General features: G+C 37.2%; 1 protein-coding gene across 2 annotated transcripts in view; it reads right to left on the bottom strand.

The window, feature by feature from the left end:
• Window positions 1-19,225, bottom strand: part of TMEM135 (transmembrane protein 135) — a 156,287-nt gene that overhangs the window by 49,403 nt on the left and 87,659 nt on the right. For both annotated transcript variants that reach the window (XM_062514193.1, XM_062514202.1), the window contains one exon: window positions 7,788-7,834. In XM_062514193.1, the coding sequence (XP_062370177.1) occupies window positions 7,788-7,834 (47 nt within the window). The remainder of the gene's footprint in view (window positions 1-7,787; window positions 7,835-19,225) is intronic.

The raw sequence follows: 19,225 nt of genomic DNA, 5'->3' as shown, positions 1-19,225 counted from the left end.
TAGTAACATTTCAGTATCACAAACACATATTCAGAAAAACATGACTACTAAATGCTACATTCTAATCACTAAACTAAGTATATTGTTAATACATACTTTCTCAAGAAAAGCTACTAGAAAAAAAAACTTTGTAAAATTAACATTAGATGAAAAATCTCTAATTTAAAGCAATAGTTTAAATACTGTTACCAAATTGGCATGTACATTTTGAAAGACAGAAATAAATAATGGCAAATTTAAACCTTTCCAGTTCCACAGATGCAGCTCTAGGACAGAAAATAGGTATAAATACTTTCATTTTTTCCTGTTGACAAGGACCTAAAGAGATCACAGAGTTTACTGAAGTGTTGAACTTCATATTACTGTAAAAATTACAATAATTCTGTCTAGAACTTAAAAGGATATTTTCAAATATTTCACATATTTTTTTTCAAAGCAGGAAAGCAGTTTGTTCTATGATGTACTTCTCCTGTAATTTCCATCCAAAAACTTTGGCAATAACCCATAAAAATCAATACTTAAATACATGTCCCTTTCATTTTTTTCTTGCTTTTATTAGCACTACACCAGGTGATTTTTTTTTCCTTATCAAATCCAAGAAATGGAAAGATAATACGGGCCATGTATATGCTAGAAGAATAGAATAGGTAATAAAAAAACTTAAAATCATTTAAATACCCATCAGCATTTCATTAATTCCAAACACTTACCATCCCTCAGAATAATTTTCATAGGATCTTGGTAACTTTAAAGAAAAATGTTAGCCAAGATGCACACCACCTAGAAGTATGCAAGTAAGTTTGGTGTACAATCCCCTATACAATCAGTTAGAGAGAAGAAGCACTGCAACCTGAGTTAAACTACACAAGATGAGAAATGGCTTTCATTTGCCCATTTTTCCCTCCTATTTCCTAACTTAAATCAGAAAAAAAAAGCTGAAGATGAGTCTTGGAAACAGGCCCTAGAAACATGTTAAAGATCTAATTGATGTAAGGTTTTCTTTAATGCTATACTGGGGAACAAAATGGATTTCTTCTAATTTTATGAATACCACTGCTGTCTTCTTCTTCCAGTACCACCCAAATAAATAGGTGAGAAGTAATGATTTGCAGTTTAAAATATAAGAACACAGAAATTGCAAAAGTGGGTTTTGCCCATGGATATTGTATAGCAGCCACTGCAAACAATGAAGGTACAAGTGTGTCAGGAGAGGCTCGCAAACCAACTAAAGCTGCTCCCCTTAATCCCACTGGACACTGCAATTATACCCTAAATACACTTATTTTTTGGGTAAAATCTCTAAGTCCAGATATGCTTCTTACTTGTACAAAAATCTAAAAATCTCCAATTCTTGCAGTAATAAGAATATGCTTAAGATGCATCTTTATCATTTCTGAACTACATGTGTATGTCCAGCATTAGCCTAAGGAGATCAGTCTCCCTCTCCTGTGAATGTAGAAGAGTTCAGACCAGAGCTCCGCAAAACCCAGCAAACCACAAAATTTCCCTTCAAACCACACCCAAAAGTACTATATGGCACAGCAAGATTTAAGAGACAAAAAAAAGAAAGAAAAAACCAAACAAAATAACCTAAAATGCAGTGGAAATCTGCTAGAAGACTATGAGAGAACAAAAATTATGTTTAGTGAAAAAAAAGAAAGTAAAAATACTTTTTCACTTTTTATTCTATTGGTAGATAAACAGAACATGATTATCTCACCTTCACCCATACTTATTTTGAACCCAGTCTGTGCAAATCCAGCAGCAGGTCTCTGCCAGAAGTGCCTGAGTTAACCCAGAAGGTTATCTTCTCATCCCCAACCCCCTCCTGCAATCCATGTTCTACTTTTGCTCAAACTAAATAAAGCAAACTGATATTTATAGCATTTTTAGGAGGCTGGATGTTTTCATCTACTCACCAGGTCATCCAAAATACCTCAGAAATCAAGTTTCATGACATTTACCAAAACAAGGCCTTGAATCACTAACTTTGAGATGTTTATATAAGGATAGTAGAAAACATATAAACATGGAAAAAATCCTCATCTGTTTTTTTCTTCTGATTTATTACATAGTAATTCAACAGTAGAGGACTTTTAATGCACTCCTCTAATTCTAGAGCAAATAGAAAAGGCTCCAAAATAATCTTTATAAGAAAGGGGAAGATTATTTCATATTAAAACCATATAACTCCAACTGTTAAGCCTGTTGCTTCTACTCTAGAACAAAAGTAGAATTATAAGGGGAAAATATCTTTCAAGCAGTTGCTTCAGCACAGAAGGCAGTTTAGGTGACTGAACAAGAGACTAACATGGCACGCATTTTTAAAAGCAAATAAATGCACTTTGAAATATCATGTCGAAAATAGTGAATAAATTACAGGATATGTGTTTCACAGAGAAAAAAGAGCAAATAGCTGTAATTTGGGAGGCTAGAATTTCCTTAATGAGATAGCATAAAGGGCTCTGTGAACAAAAGAACCTTTCTCAAAGGTTTTCAGTGTCTTTACACAAGTTTCAGTACTCCAGTAGCACTATATGGCACTGCATCTGCATTTCTTAGGTGTTTTTTTCACTAAATATTTTTAGTCAGCACATAATATATAAATGGCATTAAGAGATCAAGAGCTTTCTGTTGTGAGCTATGCAAAACCTGAGTTATGAAAAACATTATGTCCTGTTCTGTGAAATCACAGCAGTAACTTCAGATTGTCTGAAATTACTGTTTCAGAAAATTAACACTTTAGCATTTATCTCTAGAGAAGGCAGCCTTCATCCTCAACTCATGATCAATCATCAGAAACATTCCGTTTCCTTTAATAGCTGGTTTCAGCTTGTAGGTGGAGCTTTTCTTTCTAAGGTTTACAGCAGATGAATTAATGTGTGCACATTTTAAGATGGTAGTATATGGTCTAAGGATTAATTACTATAGCAACCAGTACTGTAGTCTGCCAACACGTATATACCCAAATTGCTGGATTTTCTAAATTTATATGGATAGGAATTCTTTGTAGGTGTTCATCTGTTGTACAGAGATTGCAAGTTTTGTAAGTGGATTTCTTAAAAAATGCACAGCCATTGCATCATCCTCACAAAAAATTAATCCATTTTATATTATCCAAAATGAAACTGCTACTAAAAAAACAATTTCACTGAGTTTTGCAAATGTTTATTTTACACATTGTAGGAGTGCTCTCACTTCTTCATTTCATTCTATCCGATTACTCTAGAAGAGTATTCTGGACAGTATCACAAGTTATTCAAACTGAAATAAGATGGCATGAAATCATGGTATAAGCAAACATTTCTACCCACAAACTTAATTCCATGCAAACTGCAATTTAAAAAACAATTAGAAACATTAAAGAAAAAATGTACTTTTATTACAAGACACTATGAATGGTCTCTGAGGACTGATCAAGTGACCTCTCTGCCATCTCTTCTCCCTGAAGGAACTAGAGTTGGCCAGACTGTGTATATCCAGAAAGATTTTCACCCAGACCCCTCTATTTTACCTAGTTTCTTTAGGATAGTAGCACACTGTGAAGAAGTCCTACTCACAACACACCAGATGACACAACAACATCAGATGACACCACTAATTCTGGGTTTTTTGAGTAAGTACTGAACACTCAGACCCAGTGGAGTTCAGTATCACCTAAAAATTAATTTCTACAGATAATATGCTACAGATACGAGAATATTCCTCTCCCTTGACACACTTCTGCATCTAAGATTCTTAGGCAAATATGAATAGAAAGGGAACAATCCTGCTTCAACTGTGGTTGCCTATATGTGTGAAGTAAATATACATATGTCAGATTCTGCTATACTGTGTATACTAGAGCTATCCACAAATGAGTAATGCATCTTCATTTCACCACTTCTAGTAGAGCGGAGCAGAAGAATTTTGAGAAAAAACAGAGGTCTAAGTTAGAAGAAAAGTACCACAAGACGAAGATGGAAGAGAAGAAATAAAAAAGTACTGCACTAAAATATGCTTCTTCTGTCCGTAAATATAACTCTGTTGCTTGAAAACCTATCATCTGCATTTCAGCTGTTTTTTTCCTAGTATATTCTTCTACTTTTTCCTGTCTCCCAACATGACCTTTTTTCATCCCTCTTTGGCCACTTTCTCCTTCCTTCTTCCTACTGTCTTCCTTTGTATGTTGCTCTTCTGAATTTACTGTTCACTCTGACTCTCACTTCATCTATTCTGGGGTAATTATTCCCAGTTTTTCCTCCTATCATTTAAGTTCTGTAACCTCACTTTTTTACTCCTGAGGTTTAGCACCTTCTTTTTCTTGTCCTGTAGCAGATGCAATAATGAACAGTCCAACAGAATTTGGGGAAAATTCAGTAATAAATATCAAGACTGCTTGGTGACATTTTCAACTAGTATGAAACACCTGAGTCATCAGCAGACCATTATTACAGAATTTGTTTAGAAAACAATATAAAATAGAGATTATAGCAAGACACTGAAGACAATCCAATACACTAGAAAATTAATTATTCAAATAAATCAGGAAGAACAATGCCTATGCTTCCACAGATCAAGACTCATACATCTGTTACAGCCTGCAACAGTAGAAGTGGTAGGAAGACATCCAACTCAAGGGAGAGGTATGATCACATTGCAATTAAAAGCCATATTGGTTTTTTCTCTTTTAATGGATAACTATCAACCTGACCTTCCAGAAGCAACACTAAGCAAACTCAACTGTCCAGGCTGCTATTAACCTGGCAACCTGAAAGCTATCCTGGAAGCTGTGTGATGTATAGCACATATCACAATTCTTCCACGAAGAAAACAGTTTTGGACTTTCCAACTCAGATAACTTTTAATCTTCTAGATTCAGCTAAGATCACCTACCACCATGCTGGTATGAAGTTACTTAAAAATGACCAAAGTCCATGTGAATGCTGTGGAACATCTCTGTTCTCTATGCTTTCCCAGTCAGCATCATTGGCTCAGTCTGATGCAGCTACCGTGCATGACGGTACAAGTTGCACAAAGAAAATGATTCAGCTCAAAATTATCCGGAGCAGAAATAGCACCCTAATTTAGCTAAACCTGAAACTGTTAGAAATGCAGTGCCAAGCAGGACCACCTATTAGGGACAGTAGTAATTTTTAAGATCAGAGAACACAATAACCTCAGGAAAGGCAGTTTATATGAACTCAGAAAATAAAAGGCTACTTTGCTTTTATTCCATGCAACACCTGAATCCCAAGCATCAGTCAGACTTTCACAGCATAGAGGCAGGCTTACATTAAGTCTCTTTTTAGAAAGGTTTTAAGCTTCAAATTACACCATATAGATATTACAATTTTATCTTTAATAGTGAAAGACATTTTATATGATCTCGTTGACCATGGCTGCTACTGCTCCCAGTACCTTTGTTGACATTTCAGTTGGGTGGAGAGAACAAAAAGCCATTCTGGGAACAAGTTAAGCAATGCAAAAGAGAATTTATTTCTGGTTTTCAGGTTAGTGAATACTTGTTAAGAGCAAACAGTGTTTTATAGTCAATGGGAATATATTCTATAAGCCAAACAGATCTGACTTTGAATAAGGTGTTTACTCTAAAAGTATGAACATGATTTTGTCAGTTTGATGCACTTATGATTAAGAAAAAGACTGAAGTGATTTTGAGCCATTAAACAGGAAATGTAATTTAATTACTCTCCCAATTACTTTTTGCTTTAGATACAACAGAGTCAGGAAGATTGCCTTCTCTGGGACTCCACGCAGGATTATTCCAAGGGCTGTCCCAAATCTTTTTGAAGGGCAGCAATTCACATATTGGCTCAGACAGCAACCAGCTCACAGTTACAGCCAGTCCAGACAAACAGACAACTCTGAGGCCTGATTAAGTGTGCTCTATGCTGTTTCTTCTCCCTGTGCAGTTGACCAGACTCTGTGCATACCTAGAGGTATTTTTACCCAGAACCCTTCTATACTTGGTTTCTTTAGGAAAGCAGCATACTGTAAAGAAGTCCTATTCACAAGACTGATTACACCAAGGAAAAAAAAAAAGAACACCTCAAAAACTAAGTCTGTGCTAATTATTTTTGACAAATTTGTCTTAGCACATTCATTGGTGTTTACAAATAGATTTTTTTCTCCAATAATTAAATGAAACTTGAGCCTCTGTTTTAATTCCACTGTTAAAACACACAAACAAAAGGAATCAAATGTTGTTGATGATTGCTCAACAGGATATTCCATCAGCTTTGGCAAGGAGTCTCTATTTTAGAAGAGAAAGTGGTTTGGAGCCCATTCAACTGCCAGTGTTTCTGTGTCAGGTCAGGGAAAAATTCACCAAATACATCTGGGCTCTGTGTCAGTTCTCACCTCCAAAGAGGCTGCAGGAAAGCTGGAGAGGGACTTTTGACAAGGGCATGTAGTGATAGGACAAGGTATTGGCCTCAAACTGAAAGAGGGTTGGCTTAGATTTGATATTAAGAAGAAATTCTTTACTGTAATGTACCATACAGTGGTGAGTCACCAGAATGGTCTTCCTGACAAGCTGTGGATGTTTCGTCTCTGGAAGTGTTCAAGGCCAGGCTGAATGGGGCTTTGAGCACTGGTCCAGTGGAACATGGCCCTGCTCATGGCAGGGGGTTGGAACTAGATGACCTTGAAGCTCCCCTTCAGACCAAACTATTCTCTGTGATTTAACTTGCAGGTTCTCTCTAAAATACCACTTCATTACCAAAGACATAGATAGGAGACAATTAGCTTCCTCCAAGATCATGCAACATTTATAGTTTTGACCAGAATTTCAGTGCTCTGAGTTTGTTTGACCAGCATTCATACAGACAGGTGTCTAACCTCAATCTTACAAGTCAAATTCTCTGAGGCTGTTATGGCTTAACTCAGGGACATAGAAGAAAATAAAGCAAGAAGACTGCCAATGCAAGGCTCTTAATAGGTTATAGATGAAAGGAGGAATGCTTCTTCGAATCCCTTAAATTAACAGCCCTCTTCTATCCACAGACTGTTCTTGGCCAATATCCATAAGTAATGGAATTATGAAAAACAAGCTGCAGCTTCCAGAGTTTTGCAATTACCAGGGGATCATACAACTTGAAGAACCATAGATGGCTGCACGCCGCAGAAAATTCTAAGTCAAAGGGTTGTAGTCAAAGGTCACTTTAAAACTTTCCAATTTGAGATATAATGAAGAAAATTTGAGAGGTCTGGTATTTAAAGGGAAATAAGATAAATGACATACATATATATTGCAAACTGAGAAACAAGTCATTAAAAGAAGTGTCTCATCTACCTCCCACTACTCTAAGTTTTAAAACATGAATACAATTCATACCTTGTGAAAACATGTGAAACACGTTTATTCTAAAATTGAAAGAAAGTAGTTACACCTGCAGACAAGTCAAATATTTGGTATTATTTAAGACTGCAAAATTAGCTTTTCCTGTTCTCCTTTATTTTTACCAGAAGAGAAAAAGCAATCTTCCTGCCATGAGCTCTTAAAAAGGGCCATGAAAAGCAGATTTCACTTGTTTTCACACTATGTTAGGTTTCCAGGGTCTTACTTAGGAGATGAAACTCCGTAAGTAATCAGTATATTCTCCAGAAGACTCAGTATTTCCCTTTTTAGCTCAGTTATGTTCACAGCACTGGGTGATGCCATTGAAGCACACCAGTCAATTCAGCTTGAGCAAAGAATATAGAGAGGAATACAAGAAACCATCAGGCACTAAGAAACACTGTTCAAAACAATTTTTACAACATAAATAGATACGCCAGCAACATACCTGAAGAAGAACATGAACAGAGCAGCTGTGATGCAGAACAAAAGAACCTACAAGAAGGAGAAAGACTGTTATTACATAGGACACTACTACTGCATGTTCTGGATCATGAAGATTTTATAACTTTTACTATAAAAGCTATGCTTTATTTATATGCGTGAGGGGGACAGAATGAAAGCTTGTCTGAGTCTACCAAAAAGGATTGCTTAGTTTCTAGCAGACTTTGAATGATTCCTGTAGAAGCTTTAAAAATTGAAATCCAAACCAGAGTAGCAGGACAACAGACACAGCAAATGGCACCACTTAAAAGTGTCTGTAATAAAAGACCGAGTAATAAAATAATTATAAAACAGCAGAATTTAAACAATAAAATATTAGAACTGAAATTTACACATAATATTTTACCATTCTTTGCTTTTGTGATTTATTTAAATATCATATTGCTAGTTCCAGTTTAAAAGGTACAGTGTTTAAAACATCTGTATGGTCAGCTGCTTGTGCTGAACCACTTTCCAGAAAGTTTGAGAGGACATAATTCTATTCCAGATTAACAGTACCCTTTCTAGTAGTTTGCCTTAGTGCTAAACTCACTTGGAACAATCCTATCTTGCTCTGTATCATCAGTGTGCTCATACAAGAGTCGTTGGGCAAACTTAGCAGCTCTCCAGCAATGAGAGGGGAATGTCCCACTTCCTCCTGCCATCCTCTGCTGGGGCTTAGAGCTGTTACCTCCTACTCATCACCTGCACAGGGACTCACAAATGCTGAAGAAAACCTGCCTTAATCCACTCCATCTTTGCCAGGTACAGCTCACAAGTAAGAAAATGTTTTGTTCTATATATACTGACCCATATTCATACCATAATTTAGGAGGCAAAAATCCTTACAGAAATATTGACAGTTTTTCAGAAAATATTTGCACCTATTTTCAAGGGTTGAAGTTTTCATTGTGAGAGAATACAGACATCTTATGTGAGAAGAAATGTAAGAGGTGGCAGAGGTGTAAATTAGAAGGTTATAACAGGTAGAACAGGAGGCTGCTGCATGTTAAAACAGATCAGAAAGTGTGACAAAAATTTGCATAGGAAATCTTTATCACTACTTTCACTGAAAAAAAAAATCTTACAAATGGCACCCTTTATCTAAGTCCTCTGGCATGTGATTTAAAACTAGGTCACATGAGACATTATAAACACCTGTTCTGTAAATTACCCACCCATTTTTCCTTCATCAGTACTATCATACTTTATTAATCAGCATCAAATATATGAACATCTGAAATAATTTTATACAAAATCATTAGGACAAAGGCACATTTCATGGGTAATGGAATATTTCATTTCAAACTAGCAGCAAAAGCAGACAGGTAGACTTGTTTATAAACATAAATTCTACTCAAAAAGATCTGTCCTACTCCTCTGAAGTTCAAAATGTATTTGATCAGTCAAGCAACCATCAGTTCTCTGGAGGTTATTCTGGAGACACAGGGAGAAGACGACTTGACAGCTGGGAAAATTGGGAAATAAGTGAGAAGTGGCAAAGAACCAGTCTTCTGGATGATGGTGGGGGTGGGAGATGACAAAACAAAAAACAAAACAAAACAAAAAGTATGTCTTTGTATACTAAAACCACTTCACTAAACAGCCTTTTACTTGCCCTTTTTTCTTTTATTGCGTTTTAACTGTTTTGTTTTTTTCCCCAATAAGTCTGATAATAATCTAACAATTATTTATATGTATCATTAAGATGCCCTCTGAGCTCTTTCTACTCCAGGCTAAAGCACAGCAGCTTTCTCACCTTGGGAAACCAGGCACTGGAAACAACACTACAGATCTGTCACAGCAGCACTGAGTTGAAGGGAAAGATCATGGTGTTCAACCTGCTGGCAGTGGCCTCCGATGCTGGAAGGGCCATTGGCTGCCTCATGCTCAGCTTGGTGCCCACCAGGACCCCCTATTCTTTTTGTAAAGCTGCTTTCCAATGCCCCCAGGATATACTGGTGTCTGGGGCTATTCCTCACTAGAGCCACGACTCAGCTGAACCTCATGAGGTGCCTATCAGCCCACTTCTCCAGCCTGTGGAGATCCCTCCAGTTGGCAGCCCAACCACCTAGTGCAGCAGTAGCTCCTCCCAGTTTTGTATCACCTGCAAAGCTGCTGAGCACAGCAGCTCAAAGCCTCTTGGCCACTCCTTCAGGCCATTAATAAAAACACTGCTGACCTGAGTATGACCTGCTGGAGTCTGCCACCAATGACAAGTCTCCTGCGGGACTCTGTACTGCTGATCACAGCCCTCCACGCCTGCCAGTTCAGTTCAACCAGTTTTCAACCCACCTCATCATTTTGTCTATAACCTATATTCCATTTAGCAAAATCTGGAAACTAAAAATACTTGAAGGCCTTGCTTAATCAGTGTCTATAATTTCCAGATGTTGTCCCAAACTTAAAAATGATCCTTGAAAAAAATAAGATGTGGACAGCCTTGGGCAGGTGGAGAAGCAGGAACTGATACCAGCTTTTGTAAATGAGAATTTCAGGGAATTTTAGACTGTCAATCAGACCACTTCTAGTATACACAACCATAATGCAATACATATCGTTTGACACAGGCAGCTTATAATCAGCTAGATAACAAGATACAAAACAACTAACACAATAAAAAGTAAATTAAAATTACTAGAATTTTCTTCTTTGACAGATAATTTAAGGGAAGGAACAGGTGTAATTTTTCCTAATTTGAATGCACCTTTGTCAACAGTTGCTTATGCTAATTAAGTAAGTGTGCACAGGGCTGCTCAAAAACACTGCAGGAGAAAACTCTCATAGCTAGCAGTTCATTAGCAAACTAAAAGGCATTTTAAGTGGAGTCACCAAAGAGGTTTTGCCACCCTCTTCAATAATGATTTACGTTATGGAAAGTGATTAAATTGCCCAAAGTCAACACTATTAAATTCAATTAAAATTAATATGAAGTAGTCGGCAGGAGAAATCACATACATAAAAACACAAGAAACAACTGTGTATGCAAGAGTACAAGGAATACATGTGTATAGAATAGTATTAAAATTCCACAGGTCACAAATAAGTAGGCACATACTATGCAATGCTGTAGAAAGCATTGCAAAATACTCAAGACTCTTTCAGAACCAACGGTAAGATGTTACACTAATAAGTTCATGCTAGCAAAGTCAGTGTTGGGAGCATCACTATTAAAGTAAAGCACAGACAAAACAAGGCAGTCAAGAAAATCATGATGGAAATGAAAGGCCTGTAAGGTACAACTGTTGGAAAACTGCTGAAATTATAAAAGTAGTTAATAATGAATATGACAACTATTTTCATATAATTATGATATACTGATAAATCTGCCTCATCAAATACAGAAGGAGGAAGACAGACTTACATCTACTGATGCCTTGGGTTTTAGCTTTATATTTTTCAGAATCTCTGCTGCTTAGTGTATAACTGAAACTTCATATTAGGTCTTAGTAATTTCTCTTCACAGGGTAGTTAGACAAAACAATTCCTTCCTAGCTAGAGAATCAAGGACAACTGGTACACAAAAAGCAGAAACAACAGTGAGGGAAAGGGGCAAGCCAGGGAACTGAGACATCATAGCCTGGGGCTGTGGTTGGACAATTGACCCCAATATGTAGGTGAACCAGAACTTACAAAAGTGCAAAAACTCATGACCAGGATCCATCTTGGATTTGATTTGGGTGTAGCCCTGGCCAGGCTCTTGACTTCCCAAGGTGTATCCTTTCAATAAATACCTATTTTATTCCTTTTACTCTGCCTAGTCTCTGTTCCATGTCAACCTTTCCAGGCAACACTACAGTAAACAAAGCATTGGCTCAATAATAGAAAGAACTGTCTCCAGGGCAGTGGTACACTAGAGCAAGTTGTGAGACTGTGGAATCTCCTTTATCAGAGATGCTTAAGGTCAGTGGAGGCAACACATCCAAGAAATGCCATGGGCATGTTTGACAGGGTCTCTCCAATATTTACTCAACTGAAGGACAGCAAGGCATGTGGCTAAACCAGACCCAGACTCTTCTACATGAAATTCACAGCCCCACATGGAAAGTCCAGGGATTGCCTTATCATAGCACAAATAAGGCAGAAACAGAAGAAAAATTATCATTGTGCTCCAAATCTGAACTACTTTAAAAATAAGCCTTTTTTAAACTTTTTCCCCATTCCAGAGTTTATGGTAATATCCTCAGTACAATATGCAATACCTACTTTAGTTTTTAAAATAACTATATTAAAAAAAAAATACTAAGGTGTACTAGAAATATATATAGAAATATACACACATATATATACACACACACATACTTCTAAATATTAATTGAATTTAAGACTTCAGTTCCAGTGAGCAAGAAGTCTCACTTGGGATTTTCCTTGCAGAGTCCATTACTTTTTGATTTACAATGGAAGACCAACAGAATGTACTTGGCAACATACAGACCTTGAAACTTTCCAGCTGAAGAAAGAGTAACAAGCAGAAAACCTGCATGTTGCTAATGAGAATGATATGCCCTAAATATTTTAACATCTATGAAGAGATGCCTGTAGGTTACAAGGAAAAATCCTTATGCTCCATGACAGGTTAGCATATTTGGTATGTGAGTACTTCAATTGATTACATTATACTTTACTGTACTATGTTAAACCTTAATTTAAAAAAATAATAATAAAAGGAAATTTGCTGACAAAACGGAAGAAGTACTTTTTTCCAGATCCCTCTTGGCTGACAAAGCCAGTATTTATTTTTTTCCAAGAAAGTTTAGCCCTCATATAATCAGCAACAGGAAGTGACATCCAGCAGTACCCAGCACTGAACACAAAACAAAAAGCTCTGGGTGAAAGTGGTTACCATTTGCCCTGCTGACAGCAGTAGACCCAGTAACACCAGTAGAAGCAGCTCACAAATGACCTGCCCTCAGTGCCAGATAAAAATCTTGGCCCAAAGAAAGGAAAAATAACACTGCTAAAACTATCCAAACTACTTGAGTCTTGTGTATTCAGGCTTTTCCCCCGCACATGACTTAATCCTGAGGTTATGGGCATTTTCTTAAAGCATTTCCTTAAAGCATTTCCATTATAGTCAGATTTCCTGGGGAACAAAAGGTCTCTGATTGGAGGCTGCTGGTTCTCCACTACAGCCAGAGTAAAGAGTAGGACTGAAGTCTGCGATAAAGGAACACTGACCTTGTAATTAAAAGGAAAAGCACTGAAAGTTCTTGTAATCTATTTAATGAAGACAGGAGCAGGTAAATGGGCAGATCAGTGATCTTAGCTGGTAGAAGCAGCATGTTGGAGAGCAACTCCAGAGTGTTGGATCTACAGCTCAAGATTGCACAGTGCCACTACCAACTCACAGAAGACCTAAGGCAGCTTCAACCACTGGCACATAACACTTGACTTCCAATGCATTCATAAAGTCTGCAAACCAACACCTTCCTGATCAACCACTTTGCAATGTATGCAAGACCTACAGCTACACTTGAAAACAATAAAGTTAGTACTACTACTCCTAGATCTTGGAGGCTGCGTGCTACAGAAAACTGAACTGCCAGCTAAAGTCTATCTGAGGGAAGGTTTAGTGGTAAAAACCACGGAAAATTAAAAACCCAGTTTAAATAACCCCATTCAGTAATTAGTACTTAAGCCAACTTCTTCCAAAGTTATGAGATATATAACTGGGATATATATATATAACTAGGAGCTTTGTACAATTGGTTACAACTTTTTACTCTTAAAATGTATGATGCAGAAAACCCCAACTATTTTGCATATTTTTTATTCCTTAAAATAAAGACAATCATCCACAGAAGAGTTTACTGTTGTCTCTGCTGCTAGAGGTTATAACCCTCTCCAACCTTTATACACACAGCTGAACAGCAACATAGTAACTGTAATATTATTATACCAGGGATCATGGAAGATGCTCCACAGGACTCTTGACTAGACAATCTGGTTTTTTAATTTACCCGTACTTCAGATATTTGTTGTACCCAAAAGCCATTCTGGCCTTTTTGCATACATATTAATTAGTCTAATACAAACCAAAGCATCACTAACAGTAAGCCCCCAAAGCTACACTTGCTTGTGGTTCCTAAATTTTATCTCAAGATCTATCATGACCCTTATTAAATTGTTTTCTACAGTTCTTATCAATAAGATTATCTCTTGAGCAAATTCCCTTCTAAGAAAACCAAAACAAAACAAACTAAAATAATGGAACCAGCCATGCAGATTAATGTAATGGTCTTGTACTCCATGACCCAGAAAATATATATATGTATGGAATATCTCTTTTCCACCTGCACATTATATAACATCCTAATCAATCAACTGTCTTTATGAAATACATTGGTCAATCATCTCCAATAACAAAATAGATAGTTTAAAAAGCATGAAATTTTCTGTAATTTTCTAATAGTCAAAAGGGGTGGAAATCACAGTCTTTCTAAGTAACTACACAAAGATAACAGAAGTCATATAAAAAGACACCAAAGGCACCAAAAAGAACTTACATAAAAACAGGAGACACATCACCTTACATTCAGCCTCTTAAAATCTGATCAGATGATCACTCTTACTAATATAAATAGTTACTTTTTTACCATTATTTAATGCCTCAGGCAAGAAATTGCCACAGTAAACAATTCCCTGATGGAATTAGTCACTATTAGCTGAGAAAGCAGTTCCTATGTGGCATTGTCACCTATATGGGACTAAACTGGAACTTCAGCCCAAAACCCAGGTGGTGACAAGAGCATCAGCTTTACCTCTGAGATCACTGCCATGAACAGCACTTCCAAAACGGCCACTTAACACGAGATTACATCAGCAAAGGGTTTCGCAAAGGGCTCTCCTGAGCACTGAATAAATTCTCCTCATGTCCACAGAGAGCTGCAGAACTATCTTGTCGCTGTCCCAGCTAGCTAGCTAGCTAGCTATTCTATCCATTCATCTATTCACTGTCCCGGGTAAGTAAAAATCACCTGGGGAGGTCACTCGCCCCCACTTCTTAGACTGATGTTCGTTTTGGGCAGGTACAGCAGATTCTCTAGAGCACAACTCTACTCCCACCAGTTAGTGAGCTAAACAACACCAGGAGAGGCAGACATATAAAGAAATTCCATGCCTAGGTTACAGTACTCGCTATAAAACTAAAGCTGCCAGTATCTTAATGCTTTCAGCTTATTCAAGAGAAGACAGAGAGGTGGCTGGAGCACCAGCCTCCAGGAATAAAAATTATCCCATAATTTGGTTTAAAAAACTCAAATGACAGCTAGAACCTGAAGTCATGTCAAACTCAGAATAGTAAAATGGCAACTTTTTCTATGGCGACCGAGACTAATGAATGAAATGTGATTAGACTGGTCTGTGTACACCTGACGCAGTTGGTGGTGAGATTCACCAGCCACTATTGATCAGTATCCGACTGGGTGATTTTATGGTCTCCTGCAGCATCAGATTCATCAAAGTAGTACTACTGATTAATATCTCTAAAACAAATGCATTATAAATACTAAAACATGCATTTCTACACACTTTATAAAAGCTTCTGAATCTGTTATTTTTATTTAAATTTCAGCATTGAATAAAATACATACTTCAGGTCTGTCAAATGATTTATTAAAGCTGTAGTGAAAATATTGTGAAGACTGAAGGGAAAACATACTCCCAAATCCTGCAGCAGCTCCAGCCCTACTGCAACCCTCCAACTCTTTGTGTCCAAGTCCCTTGCTCCTCTCTCCAAGGCCAGTGCTGATGGCACCTTAGAGCACCCAAAAGTGCCTTGGACAAGGTCAGGGTCTTTTCAATGATCATTTCTACATTTAACCACAAACTCCTAATTTCTCAATCCCCCAGGGAGAGATAAGGAGCCAAGGGGGAGTGCAAAGTGCTCCAATTTTCTTCAAGCACACACAGAACAACCCAAACTCTGAGTCCAAGAACCAACAGCTGTAACGCAACACATGACACCACCACCAAACATTACTGTCTGTACCTGCTGGGTTGGCACTGTTTCATTACTGTGAAGTCATATAATGCGTCTCTTCTCTTTTACACACTAATCAGAAATTCTGATTTGCTTTTCATTTCTGAATTTCTATTTAAATCTTGTTGTAATATCCTTTATTTTTCTATTAGGGACGCTCTTCAATTCCTAAGAATTGCAGCAAGCAGCAAAAATTCTCAGTGTTGCTACTACTTATTAAAGCATTCACACAGTTCCTGTACAGAAATGTCATTAATGAAGTTGTTTTTTTTTTTAAAATATATTTTGCATTGAAAATGGGTTATTTGGTTTCGTATGAAAGCATAAGGACTTGGACAAAATGGTGGCGGTCCTTCACCAAGACTGAACTTGTAGTAATCCCAAAGTCAATTGAAAATCCTGAAATGGACACACATCTCTCTGGTAACTTCAAGGGATGCAATATTTTACCGTCTTTCTATAGTTAATCCTGTCAAATAAAACCCTTTGTAACATCTTTTCTCTAAGGGAAATGCAGCATATCTGGGGAGAACTTCATGAGCTATCAAAAGTAATGGCGAAAACTCTTGTCATACCCATGGTCATCCACATAGTGATTATCATCCTAAATGAAATTAAATAACTTTCAAAGCAACATTGCTGCTGCTTTAAAATTGATGGGCTTTATGAAAATGCAGAAAACAATTTGTCAGGCATTATTGGGCACAGGGCCAGTTCAGCTACACCTACAACACTCAGCTGTTAGAGGCTCCTGATTTTTTTACTGCCAGCAAGTCTGAAGCAATCTCTGGGCTGATAAGATCAAAAGAAACACTAGTATGTGTTATTAAACAAGAGATTATATAGATTCTTGTTAAAGCACTGTTGTTGGATCACGATTAAAAGATTACAATTGGCAAATGCAGACCACAACTGAGCCAAGACCAGGAGCACCTGCCAGTCCCAGAAGAACAGCAGTGAACAAAAAAAAAAAAAACACCTTGATTTTCTACTTCATAAATTCCATATATATATATATATGATATATATTATATATTCACGCACATATATACCTATAACTAAGCATATCAGCATTCTTCATTTGCTTTCTCAAAAAAACACTTGTCAGGTTTCTTCCCTCATTTTTCATATTCTACAAGCCACAGCAAACAGCTACAACATACATTGACACAACCACCAAATATCCTTCCTGGAAGCTTCTCAGGATAGTCCACTGCTTTCAAGAATGCACAGGACTTGTGATGAAAGCACAAAAAAGTAGCTGCCAAATGAAACTGTTGTTTCATCACCAAAACAAACAAAAGTTTTGTATTATACCACTGGAGTATACTGAGTTCAATTTTCAAATCTACATTTCAAGTCCATATTTAAAAATCTGAGACTGGGTCACTATGATCCTCCTATAACCTGACATATTCCTCATGATGGCTGCACATCTTGCTGCATAGGTTTCCGCATTGCTGGGCCATGCACACAGCTTGAGTTGAGACTACTAAGTATTTTCAGGTAACATGAATTGTATTACTCCTCCTCCAACAGCTTTTTATTAATGATTATTCCACGTGTTTAATAATGGAATAATTCCATTATTCTGCTTGCACAGATATTCACAGAAACACAAATCTTAGAGGCAACCCACCTAAAAGCAACTATTTTCTGCTCTCAAGGACTGAATAGGGGCATGGACAGACAGCTTAAGCCACACCCAGATCAAATCATAGCCTGATACTAACAACATAGTCAATTCAACCAGCATGATTAGAACTTCTCTCCATTATAATTCTGACAAATAAATGTGAATTAGTTGTGAATTGTTCAAATTATATTGATAAGGCAGAATTAGTGATATACTTGAAATACAATACCCCATATGAAAATTACAAAAGCACTACCATCTCTAAGTATTAAATCCACAAAGTTTAAATCTGGTTACTTATCCCACAAGAACTTTACAAATGTACTAAATACTAAAAACCCAATAAATTTTCTTAGTAGTCTGTGCAGATGTCTTGTATTAGGCTTCTGAACATAACCGCTTCGCTCATGTTACAAATATCCGTGATTTCATCTCCACCATGAGAATTTCTGCTTATGTCTCTTCTTCTTCCAGAGCTCACAATCACTGTAGAATTACAAGGTTTATTACCTTGATATTACCTTTGTATCCAAAAAGGAACTGCAAGTTTTTTTGTCTTTAAAAGCTTACAGCATTGAAATTTTGTTGCTGTGAAGAACATGTATTAAAATAAGCACAACACTTTGCAAGGTAGCATCATGAAAGTCACTGTACCAAATAATGGCTCATATTGGTGACATTTCTGAAAAGTAACAGAATGTAATGAATTTCTGATAAGCATTAAAAGCTAGTAAAGGCAGACAGAAATAAATTATCTATTTGGATAATTTGGACATAAAAAGCAGAGTTTTTCCCACTATTGCAACCATTTAGCCATTATGTAAGTGTGCATTTGATAATTAAAGTCAGTTAGGTGGAAAAATTTAAAACTACTAAAAATGTTGGCATGCTCATATTTATTTTGACTACAACAGACAAATAATTATCTCTGGGGCCCAAGTGCTTCCCACCCCACATGCCCACGCCTACATGCCCCCCTCTGTTCTGCCAGTTCAGAATGTGGGCAGGTCAAAGAAGAGGCTGAGGAAACCAATGAAGTAGCCAGGAGAAACACACATTAAACAATGTGCTCAGGAACTTTGCATTTATTTTCTAAAAAATGCTGTACAACTAGCAGACACCTACAACAAATGCTATTTCTATATGTATATATACAGCAATATTTTGATATTTACTAATTGAGGAAAAATATTTAAAATTTGTGATAATTATTTGTTTGTGCATAAATCCTGGCTCCTTGTATATTATGTCATTTAACATTCCTGTATCTCCCCACAATTTTGGGAGAGTTTTCATTAATATTGTGAACTACATGCATTGCTTTGCAAGTAAGAGCCCCCTTGAGTATGTGAGGAGGGGAATAGCTAAACTGATAAGCTAAAATGCCTCTCACATTTCCCTAGATAGGAGCTTCCACAAAGTACAGCTGACACTGGCTGTCATCGTAAGACACAGTCAGCTCCTCAGGGGAATGAGGGAACTTGAAAAGTAACATTTATGTGAGCATGTTAGGAAAGAGAATCAGACCTGACTGGAAGGGGGTGAAAGCACCGATTGTGTTATCTGTTGAATAGGAGCATGAGAAGCTCATGCTGCAACGGAATTAGTTTCCAGTGAATTTTTCTGAGAAAGTGTAGATGCTCTTGTGACATGAGAAAGGATGGACTTGAGTTCTCACCACAGATGTCTACTCCATCCCAATGCTGGAGGCTTGTCCTCCCTCAGCATCCACATCACTGCAGTAAGCCAGGAAAGGGGCTCAGGCTGCTGGTGATGGCTGTGCTCC

The sequence above is a fragment of the Cinclus cinclus genome, chromosome 2 (assembly GCF_963662255.1).
Source record: "Cinclus cinclus chromosome 2, bCinCin1.1, whole genome shotgun sequence".
Taxonomy (NCBI): Eukaryota; Metazoa; Chordata; class Aves; order Passeriformes; family Cinclidae; genus Cinclus; species Cinclus cinclus.
This window is presented reverse-complemented; position numbering and strand designations above follow the sequence as displayed.